Raw genomic sequence first — 16,909 nt, 5'->3', positions numbered from 1 at the left:
GCAAACATGGAAACGCATTTTTACACAGCCTGCTGCTCTCAGCTAAGTTCATATTGGCCAGTGTATGATCTAACTCCAATCCACCTGCAGCAGTCAGTGAAAGGATTTCTGCCAGTTCATAAGAACCAGTTCAGGAATCCTCTCTTCGCCAAAGCGTCTGCTTAGCCAATTAGTAATCATGGCTCTCCTAGTGTGCTTCCTAGTTTAAAGGGGTTTGTTTCTGTTTGCCATATGGTGTTTCTGGTCTTTCTTAAATCTGTTTTCCAAGGGGCCCAAAGAATCTCTCTTCTCTCTTCCTCCCAGAAATCTTGTCCCAAAACCACCTTCCCTCCTACGACCTGCCACAAGCTAACCAGTTCATCCCTCCAGGACCTGATAGCCAGCAATGGGAATTAATAGGAATTTAACAATTCCTATTCCATTATCGATATCACTTATCGATGTGATTTCTTATCAATTCTCATTGGCTCACTGTCACCACAATCTCTAAACAGCATATCAAACTCATTACATTCATGCAAATTAATTGCATGTTGAGTAGTTAAATGTTTCCGTTAGAGATATTTCCCCTCTTTGATCAGTGTTGGGGTCATTACTCAAAAAAAGTAATGTATTATACAGAACACTTTTCTTATAAGTAATGCAGTACATTACTTCATTACTCCCAGGAGGAAGTAATTTGTTATTCTATTCATAAGCTAATATGCACAAATGTGTACAGTGTGTGTAACATTTCATGACACATATATACTATACAATACAATACAAAGCAATTTGTCCACACTGAAAACTATTTTACAAATGTGTACATCCAAACCTGAATTGTGATTTAATCAAAAGTTTTTTAAGTTTACCTTTACAAATCTGACGATTTTTATTTCCTGTGCAAACATATGTCTAAACATATTCGTGACTTTCTTTTCACTCTCTTACAGAACCTTATGTGTGTGTGCACAAATCCCCTGCAACACACAGATTACAGAGACATAATTACTTGTTGAAACCATGTAGGACTCCATAATTAACCTTATTTTGTGAAGACTACACGAAGAAATTGGACTGTACAATTCAGACCTTTAATTCCTATGGCACGTTTTAAGCTGGGTCAAGAGATTTTTTAAAAATTGTTTATTACAGCCACCTTAAAGACCTGCAGTATGTTTTTGACTTCGGAAAAGCTAATCAACTTTAGTTTAATCTACTCTGAATATCTTCACCCTGAGTTAACGTTGTGCATGAGAAAGAATGCCATCAATGAAACTGATACCACAAATCACCATGGCAGAAACAGGAAGAGAGGAGCCACCATTTTAAACGAGTGCTTGGAACATGAATGTGTCATTGTGGAAACTGATGAAACTGATATCTACCAAAATCTACTCTACATTTGATTTTTAAACATAACGAACCAGCTAAAACTAAACTGGAATAAAAGGCAAAGCGATTGCAAGTTAAAAAGAAACACTGTCATCTAGTTAGACCTAGTAAGACTGAATGTTGCCTGACAGCACTTAATAATGCAGTGGCAGTCTCATTTAGATTAGCAAGAGTGAATCTAGTTCAGGAGAGCACTGTTAGATAAACAATGGGGTTGTATGTCGATGTGGTTGTGATGAACCCGGAAATCACTGATTGAAGATTAAGAACAACTCAGGACACAATAAGTCTGTAAAAAGGAGCAGAAAAAAGAAGAAATTGTAACAAGAGAGTATTTTAATGAAGAGACTGAACCTTTAAACTGCATAAAAGCATAACTTTAAAAGCATAACTATCTCCCTATATTGATATACATATAAGCTCCTCCTCCATGTGCACATGACGTTAGGTTTTGAACCAGACAGATCTGGCACAGAATAACACACACAAAATAAAGTGAAATGTTATTTATGCCAAATAGTAGTTGGGGAATTAAAAAAAAAGATTAATGTACGAAGAACAATTTTTTTATATATGTATATATTAATATAACACTGTAAAACTTTACTAACGAAAACTGTATAAGAATAAAGAGACATGTCTAGGTCTCCTTTTCAGGATGAAAAGTAACACACCCTCGTTTGGAACAATGCAACAGAAGAGGGGTTATATATTATTAGTATAACTATTATAACTTATTATAACTATAATATTAGTGGCATTATTACATTCTAATATTCTGAACTGTTTTCAAATCTTTATAGAAAGGACAAACAACAGCCATTGGATGTTTTCTGTCTTCTCACAGGAGCTGTAGAAGAAATACAGATCACATCACTGGAACAAACTTGAAACTGTTTTTGTGTAAAATTAATGAATAGTCTCTTTATTGCCGATCAATTTCAGATTCCTATGACCATACATAAGAATTTAAATTTAAAAAAAGGATCATTTGTTGTTTTCTGTGTTTAGCATGATCTGGAACAAGATTCAGTCTCTGCAGTTATTCAGTTTCATTCTGCACTGAAACTGAATAACTTTCTAACCACTAAACAGGGGCCAATTTTTCAAAGCAAACACCGGCTATGTGTGTTTGTACCTGTTTGACAGAGTTATACAGTTATGAATGTGTCTTTTTCAGAGGCCGTCTGTTTTTTGACATTCATTGCATTATGGCTCAGAGCAGAGGCGTTATGTACAGTGGCAATATTCATTAATCATTTCTGCCCGGGGAGCGGTGTGACGGGACGGTACCTTGCTCAGGGGTACCTTAGGGTAGCTGTTCAGTGGATTCGACCTTCTGATCATGGGGCCACCACTCTACCTACTGACCTACCCCTGCCCTGCTTTCAACAATGAAAAACTGTTGCACTGCACTGCAAATAGTCACACCCTGTTTCAGAAACACTACAGTCAGTTCGCATGCGTGCCACACACTGCAAATAAACCAGGTCTCAGTAATAAAATAAAATAAAATAAAATAAAATAAAATAAAATAAAATAAAATAAAATAAAATAAAATAAAATAAAATAAAATAAAATAAAATAAAATAAAATAAAATAAGAGTCCTCTTCACGTGATGCCCTCCGGGTCGTGTACATCTATTAGCCTGAAAGAATGGGCAAACTAGGCAAACTGCAACTACATGAAAAAAATAAAAGTTCAACAACAGCTTCAAAACACAACCATAATGATCAAAGAATAAACAAAAAACAATACATCACACAATAAAAAACATCCGTTTTAACAAACCAGTTTAAAATAATTGTAAATCTAATGCACCAATTAAACCTACGACACCGATCAGTTTCAGTGAGAGGACTGAGTGAAGAGTTTTAGGCCAGAGACAAATGTTGGAACTACTCTCACATGTTTGAGTTATCTACACAAAGTGACGATTCCAATAAACCCCCCCCCTCCTAAAGTGAAATAAATAAGTAATTGAGCACATTACTTTCTGCGTTAGAGTTGCAGTGACATGACACCTTTAAGCATTGCACAGCCGTGATAAAAAACCGAAATCTCAAAATTTAAACAGCTTTCTCTTTTACTCACTACAGAAAGGTGGTTGGAGCAGACAGACAGATAGTAATGACTGTGAGTGTCTCGTTTTTTATCTGAGTGAAGCTCAAACGTGGAGTGGTTTCTGAAATCCATTTGTTACCTTGCTGAGAGTTTCGTTAAGTTAATATATTAATAAAGTTATGAAATGTTATCATAGCATTTTAACTAACTAATCTTCTACACGCTGTAAACATGACAATAATTATAAATGTTTAAAACAATGTGGTTTAACCAACATCAGGGTTTTCCCTTTAGTTTACTGATAAAGTGGCGCCATCGTGTGACGATAAACATGACGTAAACATTTCTACACCATCAAAGACAAAACAGCTTCTCAAGGTTTTGATATTCAGGCGGTAACTAAAATCACTAAAGTGCAATGGCCACCACGGTCATCACCCATCTTGAGGAGTTTGTCCCCTCACATTTACTAATGTGCCACAAACAGGACTTTAATATCACCAACCGTTCCCATGTTATTACGGTGTATCCATATAAATGGCCCACCCTGTAGAATTTCTTAAAAAGGAACTTTATTCATCTCGATTTAATTTCTCTGACATCCTGTAATTTCCTGTATTTGGTGAGGCTTTTGTAGCTGTGATGCCTCTCCTCTGTAATACTGCACATGTAAACCTGTGCATTATTGTATCTATAATGTAGGAGCAAATCCCCACCAGGACATTTATTCACAATACTGAACTCCATAGAGAACAATGAAACTGACACTGAATCACTGTTTAAAGACACAACTAAATACTGACATAAACATAAAATATAAGGATATAAAAATGTGATTACACTGTAGCAAAGTTTAATCTTAACAACAAAACATTAAAGCTCCATGTGTGACAGTTAAAGCTCTCAAAGTGTGGCCTGCAGGCTGATGGTGGCCCTTGACTGTAAGCAACGACATTTCATGGATCAACAGTTCAAATCAAACTGTGACTCAGAGCAGGACAAGAGCAAAGCAGTGTTTCTCTCATATTTAAACTCTTCTGTTCCAGCAGTCAGACTGTAATCACATTACATGTTTCAGTAATGTAATAATGTGACTGTTTAATGTGTTACTCTGTTAAATGTATTTATCACATCATAGTTACAAATATTTCAATACATGCTGTATAACACTGAGTGAAAACGTGGCGATTCCAGCTGATGCATAACCGAAATGATCAAACCTGCTCTGACAGTTTGAGTTTTTGTTATCTCAGCTGCAAACACGCTGCTGTTTAAAGGTTTGAGAGCAAAGACTAGGCAGAAAAACAAACTTCAAACACAGACTCTACGTACACATTTGAGGTCAGCAATTAGAGTGTCTCTGTTCTTTTAAAATATCATTTATGTAAAATTGTTTTTTAGCCAACATGAAAAAGGAATAAAGTTGCGTGTATGACTGTATTACTGATGGTCATCAGGGTAACACCCAGGCAGACATCATCAACACATGAAGAGACATGAAGGGTATTTCACAAAGTCTGACCTGTGTTAATCCATCCGCTCAGGGTCTGTGGTTACCAAGGTTACTGCAGAAGCTGCTGTGAATTTAGGACTGCGATAACTTACCGGCGATATGAGTGTTTATGTTTCCATTACAAAAGAATTGTCTGACGTGGCTGTGTCCTCGGAAATCTGCACATGCACCCCCAAGTTGAATAAATACATATATATATATATATATATATATAAAAAAAACAGATGATGTAATCATTTCTGGAGGCTGGAGTTTTCAATATACCAAACAACATGCTGCTTCAGACACTGATCCTACGTCCTGCACATTTCCACCATCTTTACTCCGTGTATAAAAAAGTATTTTAATGTTAATTTAAATTCAAGTTAGTTGTAAATAAAACAGTGAAGTAAATTAACCTCCACTGAGAGCTAAAACTCAGTGAAGTTTTAAAGCTGTGTGCTGACTATCACGTTACATGGGTGCTAGAGAAAAACACAGAGACACAAAATCAGGCGGAATTGTAATTAAAATGATTTCATTGTTGGCTGAAGATAATACTGATACTAACACATCCATATCTGCCACACAGAGCTCTACATTTACTGCTCATTTAGAACAAATGACTGTCAGCAAACGAGGACACAATCAAACAATCACACTGTCTTTGTTAGATGCGCGCTTGTTTCAGCAAAGTTCACAAATTCCCTCCAACACAACGTCCGGCCCACTGTGCGGCTCCACCAATGAGATCCGAGGGCCCGCGCAGTGGTATTAGCATACAGCCTGTATAAAAAGCGCTGCTCTCGGTCACTGAGCTCATTCGTTGCTGCAAAGTATCGAGGAGAGAAAATGCCTGAACCCGCCAAGTCCGCGCCCAAGAAGGGCTCCAAGAAAGCCGTGACCAAGACCGCCGGCAAGGGGGGCAAGAAGAAGAGAAAGACCAGGAAGGAGAGCTACGCCATCTACGTGTACAAGGTGCTGAAGCAGGTCCACCCCGACACCGGGATCTCCTCCAAAGCCATGAGCATCATGAACTCGTTTGTCAACGACATCTTCGAGCGCATCGCTGCCGAGGCATCTCGCCTGGCGCACTACAACAAACGCTCCACCATCACCTCCAGGGAGATCCAGACCGCAGTGCGCCTGCTCCTCCCCGGTGAGCTGGCCAAGCACGCCGTGTCTGAAGGCACCAAGGCCGTCACCAAGTACACGAGCTCCAAATAAACTGGCTATCAGATGTCAAATCCAACGGCTCTTTTCAGAGCCACACACTAAACTAACGAGCACACTTTCTACTGTCCAACATTTGATTTATTATGTAGTGAACTACTTGAATCGCGGATGTGGTCGTCACTGGGTGGTGTTAATTGGTGATGGGATTTCCGGCTTTTTCAGAGATTCTGCTCAGCTCACTAAAAAGAGCCGGCTCTTTCGGCTCCCAACCGACTTTCCAGCTTGTTTTGTTGCTTTGATTAATTTATTAACAAAGATTATGCACAAGGAGTTACTAATGTTAAAAAATGGTTTATTTATGTTTATATATATATATATATATATATATATATATATATATATATATATATATATATATATATATATATATATATATATATATATATATATATATATATATATATATATATATATATATATATATATATATATAACTGAACTTCCAAAAAATCTGCCTAGATCACTTCAATAACACAATTGAAAACATATGTATTTAGACCTCTCTCTCTCTCTCTCTCTCTCTCTCTCTCTCTCTCTCTCTCTCTCTCTCTCTCTCTCTCGATATATATCTCTATATGTATAGAGAGAGAGATAGAGAGATAGATATAGAGATAGATATAGAGATAGATAGATATATTCAAAAACTAGGCAGCCCAAAGCTAAACCTGAGCCTTGGTTTAATGAGAGCACTCGTGCTGTTAAGAGGAAATGTCGTCAAGCAGAACGGAGGTGGAAAAAAGATAAACTGCATGTATCATTTCAAATTCTAAAAGACTGCTGGCATCGCTACCAGAACACTGTTAAAGAGGCAAAAAATGAATATTTTGCAAATATTATTTCTTGCAACAGTCATAACCCACGTGTGTTCTTTAGGACCATTGACATTGGTTCTTAATACTCCATTGAATGTCTTTTTGGAAGTTTCTCCTGATATCTGCAATGATTTTCTGAACTTTTTTATTGAAAAGGTTGTCACCACCAGGGCTCTTATCACAACTCCTGACTCTGACCCCTCTGCCTCTGTCCCTTCCACTGCTGTTTTTATTCAGTTTGAACTTGTGACGTTCTCTGCTTTAGAGGATGTGGTTCACTATATTAAGCCCACAGGTTTCCCTCGGGATGCTTTTCCTCCACAATTTTTTAAAGAAGATTTTTCTTGGTAAAAAAGAAAAGAAAGAAAAGAAATACACCTTTAAAAGTTATCACCTACATTTTAAAAAATTATATTCAAAAAACAACAAATACGACTGAAAGTATTACATTTATAGTTGCATGTTATTATCTCTGTATGAAATATTGAGTTCCATTTTTTATATTTTGAAAGCCTACACTGGCTGTTTTAGTGGAAGTACACTGTATAGGTTAATGATACCTAGCCAATATAATCCACTAAAAATACTCAACCTTACCTGACTAAATCTAGGCCAAGTGAGCTGATATTAGGTGATTTCAAGGACACATTTTACTCCAAGCTGAACCCATACAGCTATTTATTTTAGCATGTATTGATTTCATTACTGATTTCATAACCAATTTGATTTGTGTACATTTAAACTAATGGAGCTCTGTAGAGTTAAGGATGCTGGGAATTCCTTTTTTTCAAAATATAGACTCGAGGTTTACTTCTTGACCTCACCAATTCTTTGGATATCCCAGCCGGAGGAGAGTCCGGGGCTGCCCTGTGTCCCCCTCCTCAGTAGTTTTCCTCTAATTCTATTGTTTAGTCTGGGGGTGGGGGGGTCCTCTCCCCAGGCTAGTAACTGTGGCTCCCTGTTTATCTGGCTGAGGCAGCTTTTACTCATTTTACGACAGGCAGACCCCCACTGTCAATACTTTCTTCCCTCCATACAGAGTTACACACCAAAGTTTATAGCTAAACCAACTAATTTTCCACGTCAGAGGTCAGGGTTCAGCAACTTAATGTAATTCTTGAGAGCTTTAAGGTCGCATGAAATGCTTTGAGAACACAATGGGATGAATAGCTGCCTTGAGACCAGGAGGCCCAGGTTCGAATCCTGCTCAAACCCACTACTGTCCTTAAAACAGGGGTTGACTAAGCGTAGATGTAAGTGACTTTGCAAAATGTCCCAAATTTAGCAGCAGTGCTGCTGAACATGTTGCTAACAGCTCCACATTTTCCTCCCTCTGTACCTGGATAGTTCCTGCAGCACCAAAGAACTCCACCTGTCCCTCTCCTCCTCATCATGTTGTTATGATTTCCTATTGTGTTTGACAAGGTTTGTGATCTTGCCACATGTGTCATGTACCACGTGTTCTGTTTCCATGAGCGTAGAAACTGCTTTAATTATCAAGCAGGTGTACCATGATGACAGTCTACAGTCATAGTTATGAAACTAATCATTTGTGATATCCTATTTATTCTAAAATAGTAAGATGAGCAATGAGGTTGAACAAGGCACGAGCCTTAACCACACAGCAGGAGAGAATGAGAGCTTGTTTTATTTTGAGTTTATATTAAGACCCTCTATTTTTGTCTTGTGAATAAAAGACACTGCTTAAGCACTCATGATAGTATATTTTGAAGGTGGATTTGATTATGTAAGATGACATGAATGAATGTACATTTGATAATAAATCAAGATGCATAATCTACATTTCCCTGTACACAAGTTGTTACAGACACAGTAACAGACAGAAGGATGTTTGCTTCGAGAGAAGTGTGTGGCTCTTAAAAGAGCCTTTGTTTTTAGTGAACCTGAGCGGTTGGCGTTTACTTGGCCTTGGCGGGCTTCTCTGTCTTCTTGGGCAGCAGCACAGCCTGGATGTTGGGCAGCACGCCACCCTGAGCGATGGTGACTCCACCCAGGAGCTTGTTGAGCTCCTCGTCGTTGCGCACAGCCAGCTGCAGGTGACGTGGGATGATACGAGTCTTCTTGTTGTCGCGGGCTGCGTTTCCAGCCAGCTCCAGGATCTCAGCGGTCAGGTACTCAAGCACAGCTGCCAGGTACACGGGGGCGCCGGCTCCCACGCGCTCCGCATAGTTGCCTTTGCGCAGCAGTCTGTGGACACGACCCACGGGGAACTGAAGCCCGGCACGAGATGAGCGGGTCTTAGCCTTAGCTCTGGCTTTACCTCCGGTTTTTCCGCGACCACTCATCTTGACAGATACTTCTTTTCGTAGTATCGAGACTAAAAGGAAATGTGGTCCGATCAGCTCAAAGCCTCGCTTATATTTCCGCAGAGCGCGGGCAGCTTCAGCACGCACCAATCGCAGAGAGGCTTGCGGCAGCGCGCACATCAATGCACTTTTCTCCAATGAGCAGCACACACCGAGGCGGGGCGGTGCTCCTCTGAACGCTGCTGAGCACCACGTGGAGCCCGTCACCAATCACGAGCCGGAGCGGCACCGCGTCATAGCCCGTCACACACTTTAAGAGCAGCGAGTCTCCTCTGTTTGCTACATTTTCTGCTCTTATCACAGGGAAAGAAAAGTGAGGAATAATGGCAAGAACCAAGCAGACCGCTCGCAAGTCTACCGGCGGCAAAGCCCCCAGGAAGCAGCTGGCCACCAAGGCTGCTCGTAAGAGCGCCCCGGCCACCGGAGGCGTCAAGAAACCTCACCGTTATAGGCCCGGTACCGTGGCTCTGCGAGAGATCCGCCGTTACCAGAAATCTACTGAGCTGCTCATCCGCAAGCTGCCCTTCCAGCGCCTGGTCCGCGAGATCGCTCAGGACTTCAAGACCGACCTGCGCTTCCAGAGCTCTGCCGTCATGGCTCTGCAGGAGGCTAGCGAGGCTTACCTGGTCGGACTCTTCGAGGACACCAACCTGTGCGCCATCCACGCCAAAAGGGTCACCATCATGCCCAAAGACATACAGCTGGCTCGCCGCATCCGCGGAGAGAGAGCTTAACTGCGCTACACGCTCTCCTACCAACAACGGCTCTTTTAAGAGCCACCTCACTCAAACCAAGAGATCGCTCCTTTATTATTTTTTTATTAGTATTGTTTTTATAATTGAATCTTATGCTCACTTCAATATTCATGCTGTTTCTATTCCAGAAATTACAGTTAGCATCAACATGGAATTCACTGACTGCTGTTACAAAATTTATATTTATTATAGTATTTTTCAAAGAAACCTGTAAGTCACTGAAAGTCAAGTAAACTCAAAATGTGTCCGTCATAATAACGTTACATGCTAGGCTTTGGCCCACATCAGTCTAAAATTGTATGTAACCATGAATAACGTTTTGGAAACCTGCACAACAGGCAGCACTATTAGTTCTCTCAGAGTAGCATTTCTAATTTTGAAACTGTCAGAAAACGGCAGCCTCGAGCAGGCCAGGATATTAGTTTACAGAGGCGGTTAAAATGTGTAACGCTAAAATATTTTGTGAGAGCACTGAAGCTTCTTTCAGCCTCAGCAGAGGATACTGGGATGACTAAAATCGCCGGACAATTATAATAAATACTAGTTAATCTAAATCATCAGTCAGTCACCTGTGACCTGCCTCTTCACCTCTGTCCGAGCTACAACATGGCAGAGCTGCCTCTGTCACCTGATAAATAACAGTGAGACCTTCCAAATACATGCAGTCACAAAAAAAAAAAAAAAAACCCACAACACAACACACCTACTAAATCAGCACTTCTGCTTCAAGCGGATTTCTGGCAGGAAGACATTTACAAATAAACCGATGAATAAGTAATTTCTATCCTTTTTGTTTGGTCTATGACTTTTCTCAGTGAGTATTAAACCGTGGTGTTGAATAGGTCTTTAACCCCTTAAGTTCAGGTTGTGGTCATTTCAGTTATTGTAATGTCGTGAAGAAAATCACGCATTACAAAAAGCTCAATCTTACAGCCTTTAGCTAACTGAAGAGGGTAATATGTTAGGAATCTCAGTTGGTAATTCTTTATGTTATAACATACTACTTCAGGTTGGTGGGGAAATGCTGGCAAGTATTTTACTAATGTTTTCAGGTTTTTCGTCCAAGCCGTGAGAATAACAACACCACCACCACAGAATAAAGCTCTCAAAGTGAAGTGGGTGGCTCTTAAAAGAGCCTTTTGTTGGATTATGGCGAATGAGTTTAACCACCGAAGCCGTACAGAGTGCAGCCCTGCCTCTTGAGAGCGTACACCACATCCATGGCGGTCACAGTCTTCCTCTTGGCGTGCTCAGTGTAGGTGACGGCATCACGGATGACATTCTCCAGAAACACCTTGAGCACACCGCGGGTCTCCTTGTAGATCAGACCAGAAATACGTTTCACTCCGCCACGACGAGCTAGACGACGGATAGCGGGTTTGGTGATACCCTGGATGTTATCACGGAGAACTTTACGGTGACGCTTGGTGCCTCCTTTACCGAGTCCTTTGCCACCCTTGCTTTTTTTTTTTTTTTTTTTTTTTTTTTAAAGCCTTTATTTTCAAAATTCATGGCAAATTCACAAGCAAAAATACATAAAAACTTTGCATCAAAATATTTGGCAATACACATAATAATTTACAATAGATACATTAATACAAAAGTTAACTTACCCCCCCCCCCCCAAAGTACTCAAACATTTTAACATTAATTATATTTTTAAAAGATCCCAAGGTAAAGGGCTATTCTTTTTTTGCTCTAAAGTTTTCCTCCTTCTCAGGTCTGCAAGAATATTTTTACACACAGCCACACTATCTATCATTTTTTGCTCAATGACCACCTTGGCTCTGGTTTTCCAAATGTGGGTGTTAATGACACACATGATGAGCCAAAAGAGGCGTCTTTTACTGTCGTACATTTTTTCTTTAAACAGACCATATTTTATAGCTTGTATGTTGTTTTCAATTTCAAACCCCACTTTAGTCATCTGTTGTCTAATCTCTACTGTTCTATAACAGGATAACAGTAAATGTTCAAGGGTTTCATCTTCGGCACATCGTGACATTGGACATTCTTTGGTGGTAACGTAACAGCTCCACTGAACCACCGCTCTAACGGGGAGGCGTCCAACCGAGATCAACCACACCGTATCTCTCATATTTTCAGATATTAATTTGTCATAGATGTTTTTGACTATTAACGGGTATTCTTCTACGCCCACGCCCTTATATTTTATCTGTCCTTCATTATTTTTACTGTTAATTGTATTATATACTTGTTTAGTGCATACTTGTGTCCAGTTAATGTTAAAATCTTTCCATTGTTCTGTAGCATCACCAAAAACAAGCTTATAATAAGGTATATTTGATCTAGCCCTACCTTTTAATTTTTCCCATTGTGCTACATTCCCTCTAATCCACGGAGTTCCCCTATTAAGAGCGCTAAAAACATTTTTAATAAACGGAATTCTCAAAGTGATGCGGAGATCTGGAGCACCCAATCCACCACACTCTTTGCTTTTGTACATCAAGGTTCGTTTCGTTACCTCACGGTTTGTTCCCCATATTAATTTAACACACAATTTGTTTAAAAGTAAAAGTGATTTATGAGGAGGAGGAAAAACGGTGGCAAGGAAAAGAAGTTTGGATACTATATGGGTTTTAACTATATTAACTCGCGCTTTATAGTTAGTATTTTTATTTTCCCATTTAGCTACTTCTTCTTTAATTTCACATTCCTTTTTAGACCAGTTTAACAAACAGGGGTCCCCTTTGTTGATCCAAATTCCCAAGACTTTCATTTCATCATTAACTTGTATGTTTATTTTCGGCTTTTGTAATGAGGAACCAAACCACACGCTTTCTGTTTTTTCTGGGTTTAATTTTGCCCCTGATGCTAATTCATATTGTTTGAGGTGAAAAAGTAACCTGTCCAACTCGTCCTGGTTCCTAATGATAACCGTAACATCATCGGCATAAGCCATAGCTGTCACTCTATAGCCATCGTTAAAACAGTATCCTTTAATATTAGTGTCTTTATTAATTAGTTTCAATAAAGGATTGATGGCTAAAACATACAAAGCAGCGCTTAGCGGACATCCCTGTTTCACTCCACACGACGCATGGAATTGTTCAGTCAAACTTCCATTTACCTTGACTTGTATGATGGATTTTTTGTATAACAATTTTACCATGGCGATAAAACTGTCCGGCATCCCGTAGGCTTTCATAACTGCCCATATATACGAATGGGAGAGATAATCAAATGCTTTCTTTTGATCTAAGCCAAGAATAAAAAAGTCAGAGTCTCTTCTGGAGTATATTACCTCTCTCAGGGTGCACAGATTATCCCACATCTGGCGACCCTTTATAGCACATGTCTGTTCCTTCACAATAATTTTGTCTAATATATCTTCTAATCTGTTCATTATTATTTTAGCTAATATTTTGTAATCAGCGTTCATTATTGTTAATTGTCTATAATTATTTATATCACTTTTATCTCCTTTTTTATATAATAAACACATCAGACCAACATAGAAAGAGTCACATAATACTCCTTTTTCAAGCCCTGAATTCAAAGCTGAGGTCAAAAGCTCATTTACTTCCTCTATACCCAACTTGTAAAACTCAGCTGGGAGACCATCTAGCCCTGGAGTTTTATTGTTATTCAGTTGCTCGATAGCAGCTGCAACCTCTTCTTTTCTTATCACCCCAAGCAGTGGATCAAAAACAGAAGGTTCAAGAGGTTCAATAACATTTAACAATGATCGTAAAGCATTACTGTCTGAAGGTAATGCAGAAAACATGGATGAGCATTGTTCTCTGACAGCATGTCTTTTCTCGCTCTCATTGACGGTTAATTTTCCGCTTCCATCCCTAATAGAGGGGATAAAGTTGCTACCACGTCTCCTCTGACCAGAGACAATCGCAAAGTCAGTGTTTCCATTTCTATCACACCCTGCTGTTATCTGCATATTAAATAATAACTCATTATTTACCAATTCTATTTCTTTTTTCAACTCATCCATCTGATGTTCCTCTTCTTCGTTTCTTTTTTTAGATTTTAGACGTATATATGTTTTTACATCTTCATTATATTTCATATTCTTGGCATGATTTAACTCCCGACATTTGAATTTGAAGAAATCTTTCAATCGGCTTTTAAGCAAATCCCACAGTTCTATCTCAGAACTTACCAGAACTCTTAATTGCAATATTTTTTTAATTTCACATTTTAGTTCTTGTATTAGCACTAGATTCCTCAAACATGCCGTATTTAATTTCCAATAGCTTTTATGATAGTCAAGACCACACTGCATTGTAGCTTTAACAATCATATGATCAGATAGATCAGTCATAAAGGTGTCATAATTAAGAGCGCGTATTGAAGAAGAAATATAGATCCTATCTATTCTAGTTTTGACATTTGTGTCAAATCTAGTATAATGAATCTTTGTGGGATGTAGTACTCTATAAAGATCTCTAAGGGAAGCATCTGTACAAACTTGCGCTAAAAATTTACCTTCACGACTGATCTTAAAAGGCGTTGTAGCAACTCTATCACTTTCTTCCGTTACAATATTAAAATCGCCACATATTATTAAATTAAAACCTACTTCCAGGAGCTGCTTTATTTTTTTTAACAGCCTCATTTTCTTTGTCCTTTCAGGTGCAGTATAAACATTGATGATCCGCATCTTCTCTCCATGATAAAAACAGTCAACTAAAAGAAGTCTTCCAGGGATAATGTCTCTTCGTTTTATTATGTTCACATTTGAGTCTTTAAAAAAGATACCAACTCCATCTGCACTATCCTCTCCGATTGAAATTATTGAGTGCCCCGGACACCACATTTGAGTTAGTGCAGATATATCATTGTCACTTTTCAGTCTCATCTCTTGTAGACATAGAATATCATAATTTAGCTTTAATAAATAATCAACTTTCTTTTTTCTATATCTTTCTGATTGTAACCCTCTAACATTCCATGTTATTATTTTAAAAATACACATTTTTTTTTATGTAGTAGGAGGTTATTCAGTAGAGAGGGGGAACATTGTAGATTCAACATTACCTTGCGAAGGGCTGGATCGATCGTCTTTTCTCTTATCTCTGCTATAAGACGTCATCGAGACACTTCTTTTCCTACCTCCTTTCGTTGTTTTGTTGACCAATTCCTCCATTGCGGGATGCTGTTTATTTAGAAAAATCCCTGTTTGTGGATCCGCATCATCTCGTCTTGCTGAATTATCCGTAGAAGAAAGCTCCACAGGAGTCGAAATGGGTGATTCTTCACTATCACTGGCACTTAGGTAGCTTTCTGATGAATTGTCTTCCTCGCTTTCCCTTCGCTCGTCATCGCTCTCACACTCCACATCAGAGGTTTGTGAGAAGGATTGGTCTTCCGGTTCTTCTCCACTTTTTACTGTTCTTTCTTCGAGTTGTCCTGAGAGCATCAAATCCTCCCCTATGTTGTTGTTGTCTGTCTGCGGCTCTATTACTCCTGGAAGATTTGTTGTGGTACAATTACTAGGTTCTTGTCCTGAAACATCTTCAGGGACAGCCAATGGATTTATTAAGGACACATTTCCATATGTGAGCCTTTCTTGTAGCGGGGTTGGATTTGAAGCTATTGGCAGCGCTGAGGTGGATAAAAGGTTTGTGCGAAAAGCACTCGTGGAGGGCTGCTGGGAGGCTTTAGTTATATTTGCAAAAGATTTGGGACATTTAAAGAAGGTGTGTCCCTTCAGTCCGCACAGGGAACACTCGCTGTCATTTTGGCATTCTTTTGCTTTATGACCCAACTCCCCGCATTTCCAGCACTTACAGGTAGGACAGTCTCTTACTTGATGGTCTAGAGCTTGGCAGACAAAACATCTGTTTGCCTGTCCAGGATATATGATACGCCCATTAAAAGGGCCCAGAGAGATGGAGTTAGGGATGGAAACGATATGACCTGCTTCATCTCTCCGCATTCGTACTTTGAATTTTCTTACTCCGTACCATAGGCCGAATTTGTCAACCGGCTTAATAGGAGGTTGTAAGACTTCACAGTACCTTTGTAGATAGAGCTCAATATCCTGGTCTGGAACTCTTCCTGTCCAAAATTTCACCACAATTGTTGTGACTTCTAGCTGGACTGGAGATTCTACAGACCATTCCTTCCACTTAGGGTGATTTAAGTTGGTATGGTGAATTTCCAAAAACCGTCGTAAGGGGGCTTCTTGAAGGAAGCACAACTCAAACTCTCTTCTATTGGGTAACGAAATGAAAGAATAGATGTCCTGCGGGTTTACCCAAGAAGATTGGAAAAGGAGTTCCTCCGCCACATAATCGCGAGAGGGTGGATCGTTGCCTCCACCGTATTTCAACCTTACCCATAGGTTGCCAAATTTAGAGGCATAGGGTAAAGGGACATAAGGGGGCATGTTTAAACACACAAGGGCTACAAGCAGAAGGGAAGGGATAAACTCAGGCAACGTTGCCACCCTTGCCCCTTCCACTCATGGTTACAGTTTCTTCTTTGAACGAGCAAAGCCGAATGATGTTCAACCCGACGGAGCCGTCTTATTATGTGTGCTCGGCGGACGTAAAAGGAAACAGACGGTGCGAGGTTCGCTAGACGCATTTGTCATTTGTCATAGTTAAAAATGCAATTAACCGCAAGTCTTACCTGCACCATTGTGACCATTTCTATTCTTTCCTCCTGTCTTTGGGTGGCATCTTCATTGTTTCCCTGAGAAGTTTCAAATTAACTACTCTAAAGAGAGCCATAGAAGGGGAACACATCTTGCATTTGTTTCTTACCAGTGAAACCGTTTGTGGTTCTGGTATCTGCTCATCTCTTTGGGCAGCATCTTCACTTTCCTGTGAGGAATACAACCCAAGTATTGAATATATAAA

The 16,909-nt window shown here is 39.5% G+C and overlaps 5 protein-coding genes across 5 annotated transcripts; 2 read left to right on the top strand and 3 right to left on the bottom strand.

The window, feature by feature from the left end:
• The first annotated feature begins 5,771 nt into the window (after positions 1-5,771).
• LOC148103891 (histone H2B 1/2) lies at positions 5,772-6,167 on the top strand. Its single transcript, XM_087834784.1, has one exon. It carries the CDS (start codon positions 5,787-5,789, stop codon positions 6,159-6,161), a length of 375 nt encoding a protein of 124 aa, XP_087690910.1. The 5' UTR covers positions 5,772-5,786; the 3' UTR covers positions 6,162-6,167.
• A 2,734-nt stretch (positions 6,168-8,901) lies between these two features.
• Positions 8,902-9,318, bottom strand: LOC148103890 (histone H2A). The gene has a single exon (XM_087834841.1). It carries the CDS (start codon positions 9,286-9,288, stop codon positions 8,902-8,904), a length of 387 nt encoding a protein of 128 aa, XP_087690967.1. The 5' UTR covers positions 9,289-9,318.
• Positions 9,319-9,613: 295 nt separating this feature from the next.
• On the top strand, positions 9,614-10,824 carry LOC148103889 (histone H3). The gene has a single exon (XM_087834745.1). It carries the CDS (start codon positions 9,633-9,635, stop codon positions 10,041-10,043), a length of 411 nt encoding a protein of 136 aa, XP_087690871.1. The 5' UTR covers positions 9,614-9,632; the 3' UTR covers positions 10,044-10,824.
• A 402-nt stretch (positions 10,825-11,226) lies between these two features.
• Positions 11,227-12,987, bottom strand: LOC148103888 (histone H4-like). The gene is made up of 2 exons (XM_087830484.1): positions 12,932-12,987; positions 11,227-11,524 (listed from the first exon to the last, which is right to left on the bottom strand). Exons 1-2 carry the CDS (start codon positions 12,985-12,987, stop codon positions 11,227-11,229), a joined length of 354 nt encoding a protein of 117 aa, XP_087686610.1.
• A 2,052-nt stretch (positions 12,988-15,039) lies between these two features.
• Positions 15,040-16,434, bottom strand: LOC148103887 (uncharacterized). The gene has a single exon (XM_087838233.1). The coding sequence runs from the start codon at positions 16,432-16,434 to the stop codon at positions 15,040-15,042; it is 1,395 nt and encodes a 464-aa protein (XP_087694359.1).
• Positions 16,435-16,909: the final 475 nt, after the last annotated feature.

The sequence above is a fragment of the Neolamprologus brichardi genome, chromosome 3 (assembly GCF_056152115.1).
Source record: "Neolamprologus brichardi isolate AB-2024 chromosome 3, ASM5615211v1, whole genome shotgun sequence".
Lineage (NCBI taxonomy): Eukaryota > Metazoa > Chordata > Actinopteri > Cichliformes > Cichlidae > Neolamprologus > Neolamprologus brichardi.
This window is presented reverse-complemented; position numbering and strand designations above follow the sequence as displayed.

What these genes read in the sequence shown, in the direction of transcription:
- LOC148103888 (XM_087830484.1), bottom strand. Translation starts at nt 12,987, where the DNA reads ATGGCTTATGCCGATGATGTTACGGTTATCATTAGGAACCAGGACGAG. An exon ending in AACCAGGACGAGTTGGACAG is followed by an intron (nt 11,525 to 12,931) that starts GTTACTTTTTCA and finishes AAAAAAAAAAAG; the next exon opens with CAAGGGTGGCAAAGGACTCG.
- LOC148103890 (XM_087834841.1), bottom strand. Translation starts at nt 9,288, where the DNA reads ATGAGTGGTCGCGGAAAAACCGGAGGTAAAGCCAGAGCTAAGGCTAAG.
- LOC148103891 (XM_087834784.1), top strand. Translation starts at nt 5,787, where the DNA reads ATGCCTGAACCCGCCAAGTCCGCGCCCAAGAAGGGCTCCAAGAAAGCC.
- LOC148103889 (XM_087834745.1), top strand. Translation starts at nt 9,633, where the DNA reads ATGGCAAGAACCAAGCAGACCGCTCGCAAGTCTACCGGCGGCAAAGCC.
- LOC148103887 (XM_087838233.1), bottom strand. Translation starts at nt 16,434, where the DNA reads ATGCCCCCTTATGTCCCTTTACCCTATGCCTCTAAATTTGGCAACCTA.